The sequence below is a fragment of the Helianthus annuus genome, chromosome 12, assembly GCF_002127325.2.
Source record: "Helianthus annuus cultivar XRQ/B chromosome 12, HanXRQr2.0-SUNRISE, whole genome shotgun sequence".
NCBI classification, from domain to species: Eukaryota; Viridiplantae; Streptophyta; class Magnoliopsida; order Asterales; family Asteraceae; genus Helianthus; species Helianthus annuus.
This window is the reverse complement of record NC_035444.2, coordinates 75,479,033-75,501,286: the sequence shown is the minus strand read 5'-3', so window position 1 is coordinate 75,501,286 and position 22,254 is coordinate 75,479,033. Positions and strand designations below refer to the sequence as shown.

The 22,254-nt window shown below is 40.2% G+C and overlaps 1 protein-coding gene across 1 annotated transcript; it reads left to right on the top strand.

Moving 5' to 3' along the window:
• Positions 1 to 20,705: 20,705 nt before the first annotated feature.
• LOC118484735 lies at positions 20,706 to 22,009 on the top strand. Its single transcript, XM_035980679.1, has 2 exons — positions 20,706 to 21,134; positions 21,685 to 22,009. The coding sequence occupies exons 1-2, from the start codon at positions 20,751 to 20,753 to the stop codon at positions 21,745 to 21,747; spliced, it is 447 nt and encodes a 148-aa protein (XP_035836572.1). The 5' UTR covers positions 20,706 to 20,750; the 3' UTR covers positions 21,748 to 22,009.
• The last annotated feature ends 245 nt before the right edge of the window (positions 22,010 to 22,254 follow it).

Here is a 22,254-nt window from a genome sequence, read left to right as displayed (position 1 = left end):
CTTAAACTCTAACGACACGAAGCTATAATCGGCACCAGTATCAAATAAAACGGATGCAAAGCGTTGGTTTATAGGGAACGTACCAGTAACAACATTGGGATCCTGGCGCGCTTCCCTCGCTTCGATATTGAAAACCCTTCCTCGTGCTTGGTTCAATTCTGGGCAGTTCCTCTTATAGTGCCCAATGTCCCCACAGTTAAAACAGCCCGGTCTTTGCCCGTTTCCACCTCCATTCCCAGCTTGATTGTTGTTTTGGTTACGATTCACAGCACCAGCTTGATTCGCGTTGTTGCCTCGATTTCCATTCCCTCCGTTATTTCCTTGTGCACGATTTCCATTTCCACCCCGGTTATTGTTTCTGTTTCCAAAACCTCCCTGGCCTCCCCGGCCAATAGTGGCCCAGCAAGTATCCTTCGAATGACCATCCTTTCCACATGCTTCACATACTTTTGACCCACACCAGCCAGAATGGTGACGCTGGCAGGTGTTACACTTGGGATGTGTACCCATATATCCCTTTCCTTTCTTTCCAGTACCAGTTGTAGCTTGGACTGGTGCGCTTGGTTCTCCTTTCCTGCCATCACTGCTTGTGCCTTGTTTGAAATTCGAGAATTTTCTTTTGTTACCCCCGGACGACTCTACGTGAGTCTCCTTCTTCTTTTGCTCAACATCAGAAAACTTGTTTAGGCGGATAGCTTCCTCAGTAAGAGCCACGCTCAGATCGATTGCCTCAGTGATAGTTGCCGGCTTTGAAGAGGTCACCATACTTATGATTTGAGGAGCTAAACCCCAAATGAAGCGCTCGATTCGCTTGAATTCGGGTGTAACCATATAAGGTACCACATGAGATAAGTCGTGAAACCTCTGAACATATTCCGCAATTTTCAGACCTTCCATCTTCAAATGCCAAAACTCAGTTTCCAACCTTTGAATTTCAGCGCGAGAGCAATACTTTCTTCGCATGAGCTCCTTCAGCTCAGTCCATGTCATTGCGTAGGCTGCGGCTTCACCAAGGGTTTGAACTTGTAAGTTCCACCAAGACAGGGCTCCGTCCAAGAATAGCCCAGAAATGTAAGTAACTTGTTGGTCTGGAGCGCACTTGCTCATTCGGAGAACAGATTCCGTCTTCTCGGCCCATCGAACAAAGGCAACAGCACCTCCGATGCCGTCAAAGTTTACAGGTTTGCAGTCTAAGAACTGCTTGTAGGTGCACCCTGCACATACGTTAGAATATACGAATGGTATTAGCAAACTTGCTAGAGATATCCAATTGTATCATGGTATGCCTTAATGACTTAGTATTACCATGAGGCGGATTGTTATTGCCATTGTTGTTTGAATTACTCCCGCTAGTTCCTCCTTGTGAGGCTGCGTACTGCGCAATGGCGGCAGCGATGACCTGCTGAAGTTCTGCCTCGTTGGTAGGCATGCGTGCTTGGCGTCTCGGTGGCATCATCTAAAAGACGTGTTCACGTAAGTCAGGCCATAGTAAATAAAGTGTACGTATATAACGATAGTAATAATACATAACATCTCATGTTAAAATAAACCAAACACATAACATCTCATGTTACAAATAATTCAACCACATAACATCTCATGTTATAGAACATAAATAATCAATCAAACATCACATGTGATGAGAATACTGCGATTGCATTGCCATACATCAAGACCATAATGTAAAGTTTACAAGTACATACTGTATCATACAACATCAACGACTAAGGGCTACATCACCCCAGTCCAAAATATCAAATCAGTGTCAACAATATCCAATATACATAACAACAAAAGTCAGGATCAATATGCAGTCTCCCAAAAGCTGTGCAATCTGTGCAATCGCCATCTTCTCAACAAAAGTCTACCCGTGTCATACAAAATAGCCCTACGCTGATGGCAGTGGAGGAGGGGGAAAAAGAGAAAAGAGCAAACGTCGCATGTGGAGCCAATCCTCCTCCACAGCTCGGTGAGAACGCAACAGATATGCTATCTGCTGCTCCTGAGTCCAAAAGCGAGCAGCAAAATCGGGAGATAACGGACGAGGAGGGTGTGATATCGCAGGGTGAGGAGGACACTGACATGGTGGTCGCTAAGCTCTCTCAAGCTCCTGCACGCGACGAGTCAGCGCCTCCTGCTGAATCATAAAAGATCTAAGAATATCCTCTGTGGAGTAACCCATGTGATAAGGATGATAAGGATCAGATGGCGGAATGATGGGTGGCGAAGTCCAAAGAAAAGGCTCACTAGATGGAGCAAAGGATGGCATAGCAAGCGGTGCAACAGGGGGAATCGCGGTATGATGAGAAATCGGGGGTACAAACTGATCTCCTCCAGGCATAAAAGGTGCATGGCCAAAAGGCTGACGAGATGACCCCTCCCCAGGACGTGGTGGAGGTATGTCCTGGAGAAATGTGATAGGCAGATCTGCGCGATGCGCATCAGTGACATGTGCAGGAGACAAGGGTGCATTAATAGGAGCTGAAGCAGGTGCTGAAACAGGTGTAACAGGTACCACAAAAGGCGGGTAGTCATCATCGTCGTCTATCCACCCATTTCGGGTGTGCGGATATCGAGGGTCAACATGGGTCGCAAAGGGTGCATGATCGAGCTCTACAGGCACTGGGTCAGGAAGAGGGGCAACAAGAGGATCAGCCGGTATGTCAGCAATGTGAGGGGCATTAATATGGGCATCAATAGCATGAGCATCCTCCAATAGTGGAGCAACAATAGGATGATCATCGACAGGTACATCAGCAATCAAAGGATCAACAGCGGGTACATCAGCATGAATAGGGTCATGCTCGAATGCGGGGTCTGGAGCAACTACTGGCTCGGGGGCCACAGCAGGCTCCGGATCGTCAAACTCCATCTCAAAATCTGCGGGATCAGCAAACATAGGGTCAACAGGGTCAACAGGGTCCTCCATGGGCTGGTCTAGGTGAATAAACTCAATCTCCTGGTCTGGATCAAAACCAGGTGGGAAAACGGGGTCTGAATCATCATCAATGTCGTGATTGATCGCAAAACTAGGGGCAGGGGCGGGTGCAGCGGATGACGCTCTATCAGGGTCTGTATCATGCGAATAGTGCTGCACTCCCTGTGCATGTGATGGTGCAGATGCCACAGACTCAAAGGAGTCTGGGACAGGTGAATGGATGGGTGCCTCCTCTGCAGGAGCATCCACAAGAAGTAAGAGATCGCCAGTAGCTATGTGGGCCTCGCCCTCAAAATCATCCTCTAGTGGATCCTCGTCAAACAAGTCGACATCGTCGTCAGCGACTACGTCAAGGAGCATATCAAGAACAGGGTACGCGGCAAGGGGTACAGGGTCAGGGATCATCACGAGTGGCAAGTCCCCGGCGATAGGGCCATCAGCGGGCTTAGCAACGGCATCGGGCAGCGCAAATGGCTGGAAATCATCGTCGCCCATGCTAGTGGTGTCCAAAGTATGCACCTCGTGCTCTGATGTCACTCTGTCGTCCGATACTATGGGCATAGGGTCTGTGGTGTCCGACTCTCCGGTGCCGGATGAAGGCATGTCGTCTGTAACACAAACACACATATGCACAAATAATCAATCATATAGTCAGATAAACACATTAGTCACCAATTAAGCAATCAAGTAGTTCTCCTAGTCCCACTAGCCTCCCAGCCTCCCAGACTGACTCCCTAGTCCCACTAGTCAACTCTCCCAGCCTCCCAGACTGACTCCCTAGTCCCACTAGACAATTCTCCCAGCCTCCCAGACTGACTCCCTAGTCCCACTAGACAATTCTCCCAGCCTCCCAGACCGACTCCCTAGTCCCACTAGACAACTTCCTCAGCCTCCCAGACCGAGCCTCAGCCTCCCAGACTGAGCCATAACTAACAAATAAAATGTGCTCAACTTTTGTTTGTAAAAACATTTTGTGACCTGGATCTGGACTTAAGTGGTATGCAATGTAAAAATGTTTTCGTGAGAGCCCTAGTGATCATAGTCTAGACTCGAGAAAGAATCCTAGTTCGCTATGATCAAAGCTCTGATACCAAGCAGTCACACCCTGGCTTTGCGGAAGCGTGGGTTAATTTGGTATGACTTTTTAATACCATAGCTTAATCACAACCAAGCTATATGAATTTAAAACCATGCAGATCATCCATTGATTAAAGTCTTAAAATCAAAATACCACAACATTGTTTTAAAATGCAGACACATGCATCGAGTTTACAATACTACAAAATAAAAACATTGTTCTTAAGATGCAACCACAACATAAATTAAACATCATTTAAGACTTGCGACTCGTCCAGGTAAAAGTCGCAATCCCTAAACGAGGATGATCCCATAACTCTAACGCAGCGTAGAAACGTAGCATACCGTGCCAGATCCTTAATTACCTGAAATACATGTAAGTTGGAAAAATCAACAAAAAAAAATGTTGAGCGAGTTCATGTGTAGTGAGTATGTAAAACCTTTGTAAGTGTATGTAGGAAATAAAGAGATCACCAATGGTTTGCAAGGCCATTGATATGTGTGAAGTGCAGTAGGAAGACTCAAACCTAGCAGATTTTTGCGTCGGGCACAAAGTCACCCCGAGGTCCGTACTGTTGGGCCTGGGGCTGGGCTCGCTACACCCAGATAGATCTACCGCTACTGTCCCTCGGTCCTACACTGAGTATTAATGGCCTTCAGTTCCCGCCTATCTACTCACATGATCTAAGTAGTAACCCTCCTTACGCTAATCATACCATGTGTAGAAGTACTCGTAATCATAGTAACATGTATTTCACCCCCGCAGTTTAGAAAACTGAAAACAGTTAAGAGAAAAGGGGGACATGAACTCACCGAAGTGCGTCTCTAAAAAGTATCTCCCAGTCAACCTGCTGTGCGACGACCTACACATACTAACTTCTATTAGACGGACGGCCGTGCCTTAGCTTAAGGTTTAAGTTTTTGAGAAATAGTTAGACAACTATTTCGTGATTACACTTCGTAATTATTTGGTAAATATATTCCTTCCCAAGGATGGGGGTTCTAATACATGTGCGTTTATGTATCTTCAAAATATATTATTAAGTCTCACTTAAAATATATTTTAATTCTTTCTCCAAAGTATAAATATTTTCCCAAAAATATTATATTTTATTCCATATAATTTTTCTAAAATAATACTTTTATCAAAATACGCGTTTAAGAGTATTTTCTGAAAATACGTAAGTTACAGTTACAGTTCGGGTGGTAATAATAATAATAATAATAATAATACCGGTGTAACTTAAATATTATGAAGGCGTTCGTATTATTTTGGAGTTGTTACTTTTCAGTGTATACGAGTTATATTATTTTTACTCTAAAAATAATATTTGTATAGTTTCACAAAATAATCATAAAAATTCACACAAGTGCTATTATGAAAATATATATTCTAAATATATATTTTAGCAAGTTTTATTTGTGAAAATCCCACCTTCGACACTTAGAAGTTTTTTAATAAAATCATGGCGAAACTTATTTGGGAAAACAAGTTAAAAATATAGTTATAGACACTTGTCACCAACAATATTTCCAAGTGTTTATATTTCTGTAAAAATTTCGCCAGAGTTTCCCCTGTAACTGGAGGTGGCCACGCTTTCAAGTATATCATTTTCTTTTATAAATTCAATCAACAATGTTCCCAACATCAACAAACAATGTTTCAACATCAACTAGTTCAAAAATATACGTAAATCGCAAACACATGAACTTGTGGGTTATGTAAAAGTGTGTAGTAATCTTCCAATATTCTTAGTAGATCTTTCTATCTTTGTAAATAAAATCGGTTTCTTGAAAATCTTATTTTTAAAGAAAGTGTAAGTTTACAACTTCTCGGTCAAAAGTTACGAACATATTTCTTTGGTAAAACCTTTTGTTACATAAGTGTCTACGCACTAGTTTGCTCACAAAAACACCTTTGTTTCAAGAAGATTCGACTTCTAAACATGATTTCATTTGACACTTGGTTCTTCGAAAATACCACTTGTAGATCTTTAGATCTACTAGTTTTGGACTCTATTTTATAAGAAAAACTCTTTTTACACAAGTTCATGTTAATAAGTAGTAGTGTTTGTCATCTAATCATTTTCACACTTAAACATACACTAGTTCATGTTCCATGAACATGACTTAGCCGGGTTAGATGACGATCCGAACTACTACTAGCATAAAACAACATAAAAGAACCATAACAAAACAAGATCCAAGAGTTTTACACTAATATTCATTCTTTAACCAACATGTTCATCATTTTTAGTAGACTTTTAGTTTTGATCTCTAGTGTTCATGATTTTTATCCGACAAATTTCTTATTAACCACTTTAGATAAGATCAAGAAGGTGTTTAGAGTCACTTACTACTAGCTCAAGGCTAGGGAAGAAACTAGACGAAAAATAGGTGGTTAATAGCGTTGTGGTGAGGTCCTTGGCAATCCGTAAGCACCGAGCTTCCTTATACGTGATCCTTCACCCTTGAGTGTATGTAAAATCACAAGATTGAAAATGGAAAGTGATGATAGTTGTGGCTTGGTGGTCGGCCGAGAATCAAGAGAAGGGAGAGAGAGTGGAGCTTTGGTTAAGTGTTTTGAATGAAGTGTGTGTGTGATCTTATGGTCACTTATATAACACAACATTCCTAATTACCCATTGGTTACCATGTCACCTCGATATTTAACATAAGATTAAAATAATCAAAAATTAGTGGGGATGTCCCCACATGGGACGATTTCGTTTGGGGGGGGGGATTAAATGGGGTTGGTTTCTAAGTAGACATTTAGATTAGTTAGTTTAGTTGGAGATTAGTTAGTGTAATATTTGTGTTGTAATTTATAACGGGTGTTAGGGTACTCGGGGACCCTAACTGGCTCAGAAAAAGAAAGACAATGTTAGTGACAATATTTTTATGTCTCGGGTTAAGTCCGGTTGTTGGGTTGAATACTGATCCGTTAGAGTGCTTAACAAAGCGTTAAGGTGTCTTCATTATTATTTTTAGTGACACAAAGAATTCCCGACACTTTGGAAAGTGTCTAGTATTATTTTCCCATGTTTTTGCACTTTACTAGTTAGCTAAAATGCTGAATTTTTGTTTTAAAGTGCAGGATTTTGTGTTTAAAACATGTTTTAGGCACATCCGGTCACTATAACTATCACCTAGTGACGCAGTTCTACAACCCTCATTTCCCTACACTCTCTACTAGTGTAGTAAACTATTCCCGGCTCATACAGGCCTTAGAGGCAGTGTCTACCTGGTGCTGGCTATGTCAGCACGTTTAATGGGTTATCCGTTCATTGTGCTACTGTGCTTTTGGGCATCAAGTTTGTCACTAAAGTTCTGTGCAAATAAATGGAGTGAAAGTTAATAAAGTATGATGCAAGTATGTGTATGTATCAGTATTCAAGTAGCAGTTTATCCACATTTGCAAGCAAGCACAGTAATTAAGCAGTAATTAAATATTAATTAATCCGTACGGATACCTGATTTGGTGAGGGTTGTCACATTCTCCCCCCGTTAGAAAAATTTCGTCCCGAAATTTTAAGTTCTGCTTCTAGTTGCAGGAGTCTTGGGAAATAAGTGGGGGTACTTTTCTTTCATTCGGTCCTCATGTTCCCAGGTGTATTCTGGACCATGTCTTGCGTTCCAACGAACCTTGACGAGTTTGACACTGCTCCGGCGGGTTTTGTTCACTTTCTAATCTGTAACCTCAACCGGTTCTTCGACAAAATGGAGCGTGTCGTCGATATGAATCTCGTCTGCATGAATGACAACAGTATCTTGCGTTGGACTTTTCTTTAGATTTGATACATGAAATGTATCGTGAACACCGTTCAGCTCGGCAGGTAAGTCCAATTTGTACGCTACTAACCCAATTCTTTCCAGAATTCTTAATGGACCAATATACCGCGGATTCAACTTTCCACGTTTCCCGAAGCGTGCCACACCCTTCCAGGGTGATACTTTCAACAAAACCATATCACCTACCTCAAACTCTAGAGGTTTCCTTCTTCGGTCCGCATAACATTTCTGACGATCGCGAGCCGCCTTGATGCGATCCCGGATCTGTGCAATCTTATCTGTGGTTTCTTGAACCACGTCAGGACCAACCAATTGTTTATCACCTGCATCAGACCAACAAAGCGGTGATCTGCACTTGCGGCCATATAGAGCTTCAAATGGCGCGGCACCAATACTGGTGTGGTAGCTGTTGTTATATGAAAATTCGACCAAAGGTAAATGTTTATCCCAGCTACCGCCCAAATCCATAACACATGCTCTCAACATATCTTCCAACGTCTGAATTGTCCGTTCGCTTTGTCCGTCGGTCTGTGGGTGAAATGCAATGCTCAGATTCAGTTGCGAGCCAAAAGCTTCTTGGAAGGACTGCCAAATTCTTGACACAAACCTTCCGTCTCTATCAGAGATGATCGAGAGAGGCACTCCATGGCATGTAGCGATTTCTCTCATGTAAATTTCAGCCAACTTGCTCGTATTATCCTTCTCTCTGATAGGTAAGAAGTGCGCAGATTTTGTTAATCGGTCCACTATTACCCAAATAGTGTCATGACCTTTTGGCGTTCTTGGCAACTTTGTTATAAAATCCATTGAAATTTGTTACCATTTCCATTTGGGAATCTCAGGTTGTTGCAGAAGTCCTGAAGGCTTCTGGTATTCAGCTTTAACCTTGGCGCACGTCAAACATTTGCTCACGTAAACAGCAACGTCGCCTTTCATCCTAGGCCACCAATAATAATCTTTAAGATCTTGGTACATCTTATCCGCTCCTGGATGGATAGAGTACCGTGATTTGTGTGCCTCATCACAGATAACCTTTCTCAAACCACCAAATAGAGGAACCCAAATCCTTTTCATAAAACATAACGTCCCTTCCTCGTTTGGTATTAACTGCTTCTCCATCCAATGGAGATACTCTTCTCCAATGTTTCTTTCTTTAAGTGCTTCTTTCTGCACGGCACGAATACGCAAGGAAAGATCTGTTTGGATAATCATCTCCAAAGCCCTAACCCTTATGGGCTTGATTCTCTCCTTTCGACTTAGGTCATCGGCGACCACATTCGCCTTCCCTGGATGGTACTTTATCTCGCACTCGTAATCGTTCAACAATTCGACCCATCGTCTTTATCTCATATTCAGCTCTTTCTGGTTGAATATGTGCTGCAGGCTTTTATGATCTGTGAAGATTGTACATTTCGTACCATATAGGTAATGTCTCCAGATTTTTAACGCAAATATCACTACGCCTAGTTCCAAATCATGTGTGGTATAATTCTTTTCATGTACCTTCAGCTGGTGCGATGCGCAAGCTATAACCTTCTGGCGTTGCATCAACACGCGACCCAATCCTTGACGCGAGGCGTCACAATATACCACAAAATCGTCTGTACCTTCCGGTAGTGCCAAGATCGGCGCATTGCAGAGCTTATCCTTTAACAGCAGAAACGCTTCCTCCTGTTTGATTCCCTAATCAAACTTCTTATCCTTTTGTGTGAGGAGTGTCAGTGGTTGAGCGATTTTTGAAAAAATCCTTAATGAACCTTCGATAGTAGCCAGCCAAACCCAAGAATTGACGAATCTCAGTTGGCGTCTTTGGAGTCTCCCAATTCTTGATCGCTTCGATCTTGGTGGGGTCCACATGAATCCCATCTCCATTAACCACGTGTCCAAGAAATTGGACCTCCCGTAGCCAAAACTCGCACTTAGAGATTTTGGCGTACAACTGCTCCTTTTTCAGCAGCTCCAAAATAGCTCTCAGATGTTGTTCGTGCTCAGCCTTTGTCTTTGAATAAATCAAAATATCGTCGATAAACACAATCACGAACTTATCCAAGTACGGCTTGCAAACTATGTTCATTAAGTCCATGAAGACTGCAGGTGCGTTTGTCAACCCAAACGGCATAACTAGGAACTCGTAGTGTCCATAACGAGTTCTGAAGGCTGTCTTCGAGATACTTTCCTCTTGTATCCTTAACTGATGGTAGCCTGATCACAAATCGTAGTGTCCATTAGACAAAATTCATTATCAAAAGTGTCATTAGAAGCATAGAGAGCAAAATTTTCATCACCAAGTTCCTCAGGCATGCTGCTCCAATCAACAAAGCCTTGTGTGAAGAAGCTTTGCTGATCTGGTTGAGCCACTATTGGAGCAGCTTGTTGAGGTGCAACAGGTTGCACCTGTGCCTGAGGAACAGGGGCCTGAACATACTGAATTTGTGGAACAGTGGTTTGAACATAATGCACAGTTACAGGGGTTGCAGCATAATGAGCAGTGTTAACATGTGCTGCAGGGGTATATTGGGTATAGTGCACAGTGTTTTGTTGTTGTGGTCTAGGGTTTGAGCTAGGATGAGTGATTATTGGACCAGTGGTTTGACTCTTACATTCTCTAGCAAAATGACCTAGCCTATTACACTTGTAACACTTGATTTTTGATTTATCCAACCCCACCCTTAAATTCCCATGAAGCCCTGGGAATTTTCTCCCTGTTCTTTTGTAGAATTTGCTTGTTCTAACACTAAGCAAAGCCAATTGATGCAAAATGTCCATTTCTTCTAAGTCAGTGGGATCAAAATGTTGCAAATCATTGAGTTCAAAGCACAAGTTATCTGACATCTGGTTTTCATTGTTTGCAGTGAAAGCATAATTTGCAGAGTGAGAATCAGAGTTGTTAAAATTACCACTAGCAGTTATGTCAATAAAATGATCATAACTCTGATCCTTACTGCTGCTACCAGATTCTTCCTGACCAAACAGAGTTGTGCTGCCAGATGAATAGTCATCAGCAACTTTACCAGACTCTTGCAACTTCCTTTTCTGGTTTAACTCCCTTTCATAGGTCAGGAGTCTACCATGGAGTTGGGTCAGGGTCAGATCTTTGAACTCAGCTGAATTCCTGGTGACAAATGCAATTGTGTCCCATTTTTCGGGCAATGATCTAAGGAACCTGCTATTTTGAGTTGCATTTGGAAATGTAACTTTAACAAGCCTTAGTTCACTGATGAGACAGCTGAAACGTTCAAATTGTTGGGTTAGTGATTCCCCTTTGACGTGACAAAATGTTTCATACTGCTGATTCAGAATTTCCCTGTTGTTTTCAATAACCTCTTCCATCCCCCCAAATTGTTCCTTCAATGCATTCCATAATTCTTTGGCACTGTTACATTGTAACAGCCCAACATAGATTTCATTGGGTAATACAGAAGCTATGATGCTAAATGCTTTGGCATCGAGTTCGAACTTTAGAAAATCAGTTTCAGTATAGTTTTCAGGTGGTTTTGGAACGAACTTCTTTGTGTCCTCAGCACTTGGTACCATAGGAACATGAGGACCAAAAACAACAGACCTCCAACATCCAGTGTTCTGTTGAGCAAGGATGTGACCCATCCTTCTCTCCCAGATGTTGTACTCATTACGTTTAAGCATAGGTGTTTTGAAAAGAGAGCCAATGTTATTCTTATCATCTTGTGATTGTGACGTCATCCTGGTTGTTTTACAGGCACTGATTAATCAACTTTAATGGTGATTAAACCTTGCTCTGGTTTTCAACAAAACGAACAAACTATCAGTATCAACGATTGCGAGCTGAACTATTTATGTCAAAATGATTGTTAAATCAAATTTGACTGTCCAAGCTCTGATACCAATTGTTAGGATCTGAGTTTGGTTTGATTGTGATTTGTGTTTGAATTAAGATGAATTGATGAATGAGTTGTGCAGCGGAAATTAAATGGAAACAAACTTTTCACAATCAAACAGAAGAAATGCTTTCAAACATACATTTTCAACAAAGATAATTAATTTCAAACTTTGATTACAATTGCATGTATGCTTTGCAAACTCCCCCTCAGCCCGAGCTTAGTATTTGTTCGTGCAAGAAGAAGATGGTGAAAGAGCTAAACAGAACAGTACAGAGCACTGTTCTATTTATAGGCACTAGCAAACCACTGAGCATCTAAGCTGACGTCACCATGAAAGTGACATCTAATCTCCTAACAAACTCTTAACAACTTACCTATACAAACACTGCTATGCTAACTACTGATGTTACAATTCATTACATAAAGTAAACATAAACAGCTGTTGCATCCTTCCACTGCTGTGAACCCAGCAGTACTTGTCATGATCAGCAGTGCTTGAAACAAGGCAGTAGATTGAGCAGTAGAGCTTTAGTTCTTCAACAGTCTTTGACTTGATCAGCAGTTGTAGGTCAGCAGTTTGCATGATCAGCGGATAGGAGGTCAGCAGATGTTGAAACCACTTTCAAGGGGAGAGATTTGCATGCATAACATCTGCTTATTCTGGATCCATTGCTCTGATCCAGTTTTGGCTTTTATTATCTGTTCCTTTGGCAGGGTTCAATCCCAACATTGGGTATAACATAAAGGTTGTTTTTTTGCAATTTAGTCTTTTTTAATGATGTACGGTTGTACACAACCAACACTATTCGTTGCCATGATTTATCAAGCACACATGGTCACCAAAAAGCCCAATCACGACGGGTATACCCGAAACCCGAAACATACGGGCCGGGTATACCCGAAGCCCAATGGGTATGGACCGGGTACAGGCTTAAAAATAGAAAAATTTCGGGTATGGGTACGGGTATGGGATTTAGTGATACCCGCCCGATACCCGACCCATTTACCCGAATAGTAACCGAAATTACTGTATTATAGATTTCCATATATAAAAACTTAGTACATGTACTTATTATCTTCTCTATAGTCATATGTGGTTATGTATTTGACAAGTGTTTAGTGAACATATAACTTATTTTTGAGCATGTATATTGGATATGAAAGCTATCACCCTTTATTATGTGTATGTTTTATGCAATTAGGTGGTCCTGATACAATTACTTAATTAAGTAATCATTTTAATTTAGTTTAGTATATGTGGTCAGAATATGATATGTAAGTTATTAATCATATTTTCATTTGTTATAGTCGTTAAGATAGTAAATTATATAAACATCAAAGTAAAAATTGCACATTTGTCCCAACGGATATTTTTAAGAAATTAACGGGTATACCCGTTACCCACGGGTATGCCCGATACCCGATGGGTAATTACCCGAAAAATACCCGACGGGTAACGAGCCGGGTATGAGACAAAGAATTACAACCGGGTACGAGTCTGGGATTATCAATACCCGGCCCAAGCCCGGCCCATTACCATTCCTATTCACTAATTTAACTTGAAAACATCCCTTAGTCCAAAATACATGTACTAGTGTGACTTTGCTTTCAAATTCATAGCTTTTATAAAACTGAACTTATTTTGACTAGTTAATAACTCTTTTTACAAAAGTAGAGTATACACGTTTTTTTATCAACATTTTAATTAAAATCATTCATAAACACATTTATCAAGTTTTAAAGCAAATAATAACTATCATGGTCAGCTAAAACACCATTTTTCTAGGCAATTTAGGCGTGAAAAAATCAACATTCTCATAAAAGTAGCCCAAGTAGACATATTTAGTAACTTATAAAAAAAAAAAAGGTTCACAACATCATTTTATACCCAGCAAAACTCAACATAGGTCAAAATTGACAAATTTCAATGGAAAACTCCATTTTGGATAGGGGTATACTGAGTAGTCAATATCTTATACTTATAGCATGTTTAGTCAATATCTAATACATATAGCTTGTTTACTCAATAGTGAATATCTCATACTTGTAACCATGTTAGGAATGGCATGTGCTTATTATAGACAAATGGATGCCACAATTATATACTAAACCGGTTTAGACATATATGTGTCAAATGTAACTCTCAATACTCACTTACAAAACCTAAGAATGGAACACCTACAAAGTGATATTAGAAACACTTAACCATGTCGATACATTTTTTTAGATTCTTGGAATTCTCTCCCTTGATTGTCAATTTACACAGAACACAGTAGAAGTCTTATTCTAAATGAAAGTAACGACCTACATGCTTCTTTGGACTTTACAACATACTTACTTTGTTAAAAATGTCACAGTTAACCCACAACGCCAAACTTAGACTTGGTCATCATTTTTTTGAACGGTAGAATTAGTCAACTTTGATCCCGTAATTCTCACATGACAACTTAAATTTAATATTAAAGTCATCATAAATAATTGGGATTGTCATCCATACTATAGAGTAACAACAGTTACTCATATATTATTATGATTGAAATTTTCAGATTATTCGTTATCTTATAACTCAGACTTGTATTTGAAAATAGTTGTGCACTTGTTAATTGTTAGCTAGTGTTGAGGAGTAGGGATGAGCAAATACCGATCTCGTCCCGATCCCGTCCTGATACCGATAATCCCGATCCCGAAATTTCACCGATACCAGATTATTCGTTATTTTACCGATACCGTACCTATACCGAAAAAACCAAAATGTGGATACCGTTTCCGATACCGAAACATGTCGGGATCGAGATTATCGGTATCGGGATCGGGATGAGATTGGTATTTTATTGAGGACAATTAGATAGACAACAACAACACTTGATCAATTTAGATTGCTATTCTAATATTTTCTTTTATGTTGTAATTAATACTCTCAGTTTAGATTCACTTTTAATGATATATATATTGTAAGTTACTGATTAGCAATTTTTATATTATGTTAAAAGAAAAAAAAAATAGTTTTTATAAAACTAATGATGTTACAAAAGGATTTTAAGTATGAAACTACTTAGAATTTTATACAATAAATACCAATTTTTTTAATCAAACAAATCCGATTCATTTATTCACGTTTCACTAAAAAAATTGTCAAGTTACATCAAAACAAAAGGTAGACATGCAACAATCTACACCGCCACCACTTTCTGATTTGCATTCTATGTTTCCTTTAAATACGGTTACTGATTCTATTTGAAGGTTTGCATCCTGTGTTTCCTTTATAATTCAATAAATTCATATTAAAATAAGGACAAAATGTTGTGTATGTTTAATTTAAAAAAGAAAATTATATTTTCCTTTCATCGTGATGTCTTTTGAAAAAGATTGTAGTTACAAATCTCTTAAACTGGAATTGATTTCGTTTAATTTGTATAAGGAAATGAATAATTTATTTAATTTAAACAATTAACAATATACATTTTAAAAAGAGTCAACAAATGTTATTAGTGATTAGTTGGATCTCATTTCAGTTAGTAGTTCCATCACATTTTAAAGTTGAGGTCGCCGGTTCGACTACCACCAATGAGTTTTTTTCCTTTACTTCCCGTGCCAAACAATTTTTTGACTTTAGTTCCGTTTCTACTTTTTACCTTTAATTCCTATAGTTATTCGGCTTTAACTCCGTTTTTACGTTTAGTTTTCATAATTCTTTTGACTTTATTTCCGATATTTCTCAATGTGAATCTCATAAACTTTTCAGTTGCTATACTAATTATCATTACCAACTTCCTGTAGTGACAACTAACAAAACAAAACAAATCGATATCGATTGAATTTCCATTGTTTTTTCTAGTTGAAAAAAAAAAAACCTTCAAAATTAATAAATCTTCCTATATAATAAAGGAAAACCTTATTAGGCCACGTGTCAACATTACAAGCCCTCCCTTTCATTTTCTCCTATGTGTCATTTCCTTAGATTTTTCTTTTTTTTAAGAAAACCTAAAGTCATTATCACCAAACTTCTCTTTGTCTCTTCTTGCAGGTTTACACCAGAACCCTATGCGTTTACAGGTTTCCTCAAACAAGTTATCTCATTCTGATAGGGTTAAACCAGAGTAAGAGAGAAACTAGGGGTGAAGAAGATTGATAATATCTCTGAATGATTTATTAATACGTAGAAACAATTATAAATACTGTAATGAGTTACAAGGAGCCCCCTTAACTAATGACAAAAGACATAATAATACCAAATGTTTAATTATTAATAAATACCATAACAATACCCCATTCTTAACCACTTTTTGACCTCAATAAGTGAAATCTGGGAACCGAATCTTCATTTCATCCAAATACTCCCAAGTTGCCTCTTGAACTGTTTGATCTTTCCAACGAATTAATACCTTCATTGCTGCCTTACTTCCACGCTTTACTAACTTCCTCTCGAGCACTTCATCAGGCCGTAAGCGAAACCGTGAATCCACCGGAATGGGCAGAATCTTGTCGGGTGGACCCAGAGCTGGTTTTAGGAGTGACACATGAAACACCGGATGAATTTGCGCCTCGTCAGGAAGGTCCAACCGATAGGCTACCTGACCAATCTTTTCCACCACCAAGAACGGTCCAAAATACTTCGGGGTGAGTTTGGAGTGCTTATGAACACGCATAGAATTTTGCATATATGGGCGCAATTTAAGATACACCCAAGTGCCCACCTCAAGTTCATGTTCTGAACGTTTTTTATCCGCTTGTTGTTTCATTCTGTTTTGAGCTTTGGTCAAGGATTGTTTTAGTAACCTTATTGTTGCTTCTTTATCCATTAAAAACTCATCAAGCTCCCCAGTACCTGCATCTTTTTTAATATAAGGAATATAGAGTGGGGGCGGATACCCGTATAAAGCTTCAAACGGAGTCATGTTGATCGATGAATGGAAAGTAGTATTGTACCACCACTCGGCTAACGGAACCCACTTAGCCCATGTGTACGGTCGCTCCATCACCATGCAACGTAAATAACCCTCCAAGCACCTGTTAACCACCTCGGTCTGGCCATCAGATTGAGGATGGTAGGCTGTTGATAGGTTAGCTGCAATACCCTGTAATGATAAGAATTCCTTCCAAAAAGTACTCATGAATATCGGGTCTCGGTCAGACACAATAGAACTAGGACACCCGTGGAGCTTGTACACATTATCAATGAACACTTGAGCCACATCAGCCGCTGAAAATGGATGTCGAAGCAATATAAAGTGACTATACTTGGTAAGTCGGTCGACTACCACCAATATTGTATCCTTACCGTTAGACTTGGGAAGCCCTCCGATAAAGTCCATAGAGATGTCGGTAAAAACCGTGTTAGGTATGGGAAGCGGTTGTAGTAATCCTGGTGACGCCACATTCTCGTGCTTGGCTCTCATGCACACGTCACAACCGCGTATAAACTGTCGAACCATCTTTGTGATTCCCTTCCAAAAGAACATGCCCTTTACCCGTTGCGTTGTTGCATGAATTCCCGAATGGCCCCCAATTGGCGAGCTATGGCACAAGTTCAAAATATCTTCACGAAGTTGTCTGTCCCCTCCTACTACCAGTTTGCCCCGTTTTGTCAACCATTCCCCATTCCATTTAAAGTTGGCTACCACCTCACCATTTTTTAATTTGGTCACTATTTCCTGGAGTTGGTCATCTTTTTGTTGACTAGTGATGATTCGTTGCATGAGAACAGGTTCAAAGGAGTTTATAGATGTGGTGAAAAGTGATACCCCATGCACCCGAGATAATGCGTCAGCCGCTACGTTCTCTTTTCCTTTTTTATAATCTATAGAGTAATTGTAACCCATCAGTTTGGCGAGCCACTTGTGTTGGAGAGGCGTCGTCACCTTCTGAGTTAGCAAATGCTTTAAACTTTGCTGATCAGTACGAATGAGGAATTGCCCGGTTACAAGATAATAATGCCACTGTTTTACTGCCATCAGAATCGCTAATAACTCCTTTTCGTAGACCGATAAGACTTGTTGTTTAGGAGATAATGCTTTGCTAATAAAGGATATTGGGTGTTTGTCTTGCATCAATACTGCCCCTAGTCCATAAGCTGATGCATCAGTTTCGATAACAAACTGCTTAGAGAAGTCTGGTAGGGCGAGCACCGGGGCAGATGACAGGGCCGATTTAAGCTGATTGAACGCGAGCTGAGCTTCTTCATTCCACCCAAAAGCATCCTTTTTTAATAAGTCGGTCAATGGTTTTGCAATGATACCAAAGGATCGGATGAACCGTCGGTAGTAGCCGGCCAATCCTAAAAACCCCCGAAGTTGCTTAAGCGTTTTGGGTGGTGGCCAATTGGCGATTGCCTCGACTTTAGAAGGATCAGTACTAACCCCTTCACTCAAAATAATATGTCCCAAATACTCGATTGCCTTTCCTCCAAAAACACATTTCGATTGCTTAGCGAATAACTTATGCTCTCGCATTAACCGAAGAACTTGCTTGAGATGGAATAAGTGTTCTTTGTTATCTCTACTATAAACTAGAATATCATCGAAAAATACTAGCACCCCTTTTCTCAAAAGTGGCTGAAAGATGTGATTCATAAGTGCTTGAAAGGTCGCCGGAGCATTCGTGAGGCCAAAAGGCATTACAAGAAATTCATAGTGACCTTCGTGTGTACGAAACGCTGTTTTTGTTAGAGCATATGAGATCGTTGGTACTTGTGCTGGATCAGTTTAATTATAGTTTGTATGCATTTTGAATGTTTAGGGGTTGTTTTTGTAATTATCTAGAAGTTATATTCCTGACCTAGTGTAGTTAAGATACCAGCAAATTTATAAATTTGCTGGTTAGTCAGGACACTAGTATAAATACCCCAAGCATTGTAACATTCTCAAGCTTTTGGCTCTTGGTGCAATAGAAGTGTTGTTTACATTCTTGTTGAGCTTTAATCTGATTTCCAAGGTTGTGTATTGTTATATCTTTCTGTTTGGATTCAATACAACACTAGTTGTATTCATCAATCCATTAGCTTCACCTTCATCTTCATTCTTGACATTTCTTGACTATTCATAGTTCAAACACTTAATCAATAGGTGTTTTGGACTAAAACAACCAACCACTGTGATCCGGATACGTTTTGGGATCTACAATTTGGTATCAGAGCCTTTGTGCTCTTGGTTGTTGTGTTCTTGTTAAGATTTTTCATTGCTTTTGAAGGTTTTTCAAAGTTTCAAGGTTTTTAAAATTTTTGGGCTTAAAATGGATTGATTTGGTGTGTTTAATGAATAGGTTGTTGTTAATACTTGGTTAGTGAGTCATTTTGGTCATTTTGATGCATTTAAACATGGTTTTTGGGCTGTTTTTGAGTGATTAGAGGGTTTTAGTTCGTGATAAACCCTCTGGTTGGCGAAGTTAACTTGAATATAGCGATAAATTTTTGAATACAGCGACGATATTTTTGAATACAGCGACGATATTTTTGAACACAGCGACGATAAGTTTGAATATAGCGAAGATAATCATTAAACGTAGCGAAGATAGCGATCTTGTCTGAATCGTTGTCTGTTTCATCGCATAATCAGCAAGTTAGCCGACTATCGTTCGAGCAAATTTGCTGATCATCAGCGATATAGCATCATTTGACCCATTAGCGATTTTATCGAAGGCGACTTCGAGAACCGTGCTAGCGAATCACAGCGTTCCTATCACGGTTTCCGGCAATTATAATCTAACTTCGTTTGATGTTTGATTTGTCAGCGTAGACAGCGTAGTTGTTCGTGCAGGATCTAGCATCTCGACAGCGAAGACAGCGAACTAGCCAGATATCAGATCAGCGAAGACAGCGAACAAGTTCTCAGAGATCATAATCTACAGCGCTCGACGGCGATTTTAACTGGTTTCTCAGCGAATTAAAGCCTGTTTCAGCACACATTCCTCAAAAACTAAGAAAAATGTCGCTAAATCAACTAAGTCCAATCGCTCAAGCGGAACTTGAAACTGGAACCACCACTCGCCCACCAAAGTTGAAAGGAGCGGAAGATTTTAGCACTTGGAAAACTCGCATTCAATCGTTCTTCGAGTATACGGATTACAATCTGTGGCTCTCCGTTACGGCCGGACCTCACGTTCCTACGGTAGTTAGAGGAGATACGGTGGTTCCTAACAACGATGCTACCACCTTCACTGACGAAGACAAGGCCCTCATTCAACGTGATCGTCGTGCACACGCCGCTTTGACCATGGCTTTATCAACAAACGACTGCAACATGTTTGAAGAACACCGAACTGCTAATGCACTCTGGAATGCATTGATCGAGTACTATGAGGGAAATGAAGAACTGATCGAAAGCAAGAGAGATATGGTGCAGAAGCAATACGACATGTTCTGCGGAGTCCGTGGAGAGAGCTTGTCTGATCACATTAGCCGCTTCCTAAACATGATGACCAAAATGAAGAAAGCTGGAAATCCTGTAACCAATCGTGCTGCAATAAAGAAATTGCTTGACTCGCTCCCCAAGGAATGGAGCTTGCAGTGTATGATGATCAAGAAGGAATTCCTCAACAATCCTAATCCTGTTACTCTGACAGATCTGATCAACACTCTAAGGGCATTTGAAATGGACGTAAACAAGAGAGAGATGAACACTGCTGGATATCAACCTAAAGCAACTCAACCTTCAGCAGGACTGAAGAATGTAGCGTTTCTCGCTTCAGGGGGCATTACTCCACAAGCTTCTGATCTAATTTATGGAAATGCTTCCGCAAGCGCATCTAAAGCCCCACAAGTTATCGAGAAAACGATCACTGTCGATACTCAAGCACTGAAAGTTTCAACCGAGAATGTGGCACTCTTCAACACTTTCCTAAGCAGCTATGAAGCCCTAATGTCTGGGGAATTGAGGAAGGAAATGTTTACTGCCGAAGACATGTATCAGGTTGATCCAGATGATATGGAAGAGATGGATCTGAAATGGCAAATGGCCATGATCACTCTGAGATTGAAGAAGTTTCAAGACAAGACAGGCAAGCGATTAGGTCTTGGAAAAGCTGGTTTTGACAAGTCTAAGCTGAGGTGCTACAATTGTAAGAATCTTGGACACTTCAAGCGTGACTGTCCGATGTTGAAAGAGGGAAACAGTGAAGCTACTCCAGCTGCTAAACAGATCACTGCCGAAGAGAACAAAAGCAACGCTTCTCCCAGCACACCGAAGGCTTTGGTTGTTGAAGACTATGACTGGAGCGAAGAGATCACTGAAGCTAAGGAACAAGTCAACAAAGCACTGATGGCCAAAATCTCTAGTGAATCATCTGCAAAACACTTTGAGAAGCAGACAACGGGAATCCCAACTGGAAACAATGATGCTGACCAGGGATTGAAAGGTATTCTGCCTTCAGTGGAGTCTGGTGATAAAGCTGAAAAAGATGCTGAGAAAGGAAAGGATAAGGTTCAAGCTACAGCCATGAAAGCAGATGCATCAAAAGAGAAGGCTGACAGAGACTTGGTAAATAGTATTCCACTTAGTTTCAAGGAGAAGTTATGCTCCGAAGCATGCGTTGATGTCGTGGCACATTATAAATTCCTAAATCTGGAGTTTGAAAGGCAAAAGGACAAAGCTTTGAAAATTAATAATGAGCTTAAACAAAATGAGGCTGCATATCAGAGAAAGTTGAACTCAACTTTGGCTGAAATGCAAACTCTTAAAGAATTTGTGTTTAGAAAAGATTTTATCATAAATGATCTAACTGAAAGGTTAGAAAAAGCGTTAAATGAAAAGAACAAACTCCAGATTATAATAGATAAATGGAATGTCAGTCAAAAGGCCTTTACTGACATCAAAAATTGCCAACGACCAACGTTTGTGAAAGACGGGATTGGTTATAAGGATAGGCACGGAAATGAAAGAAAACTTTTCTTTCCGCCTCACAGCAAAAACTACGTGCCTATGCCTACTCCTCATCCCGAAAATGATCTCATAAATGAAAAGGCCTCAGTTGAACAAAATGAATTTTATGAAAATGAGACAACTGCTAACTGTTCTAAAAGCGATGCAGATTCCATTGAGTGTAAAGAAGATGTGTGCGATGATGATGGAGACTGCGGAGGGTCAAAAATAGGAATTGGTTATTCAGGCGACAGTTATTCCACCGTTAACTGGTTCGTCTGGAATTGTTCTAAAAACAATGTTAAGGATGAATGTAATAGTTTAAGTAGGATGGATGACTGTAATGGCCAAGTGCCTAAAACTAAATCTGTGGATGACTGTAAGGGCCATGTGCCTACATTTGAGACCCGTGATCATGAACCTTATGTGTCTGAATGTCATGGTTTGAATTATGCGTGTCGTGATGATAATGTTGCTTGTGAATCTCCTGTATTTGTGCCAGAATTAAAAAGGAATAGCTTTGGAAAATTCCTTACAAAGGAAATTCCCGAATTTATTCCTTCCAGAACAGGTATGACAGAATCAGAAAAGAAAGCTACTGAAGATCAAGATAATGTAGAATCAAGCGACTTTGCCACAGAAGATGAACAGACATCAAAAAGTTCGCAGTCAGAAATCTCAACTGAAGATCAAGCAACAAGTGATGAAAGCTTCGAATGTTCAAGTTATGAAGCAAGTG

Bases quoted from the DNA above. Each gene is read 5' to 3' on its own strand.
- LOC118484735 (XM_035980679.1), top strand. From the start codon at position 20,751: ATGTTGAAAGAGGGAAACAGTGAAGCTACTCCAGCTGCTAAACAGATC. The intron at 21,135-21,684 runs GTAAATAGTATT...AAAGCGATGCAG, and splicing joins AGAAGGCTGACAGAGACTTG to ATTCCATTGAGTGTAAAGAA.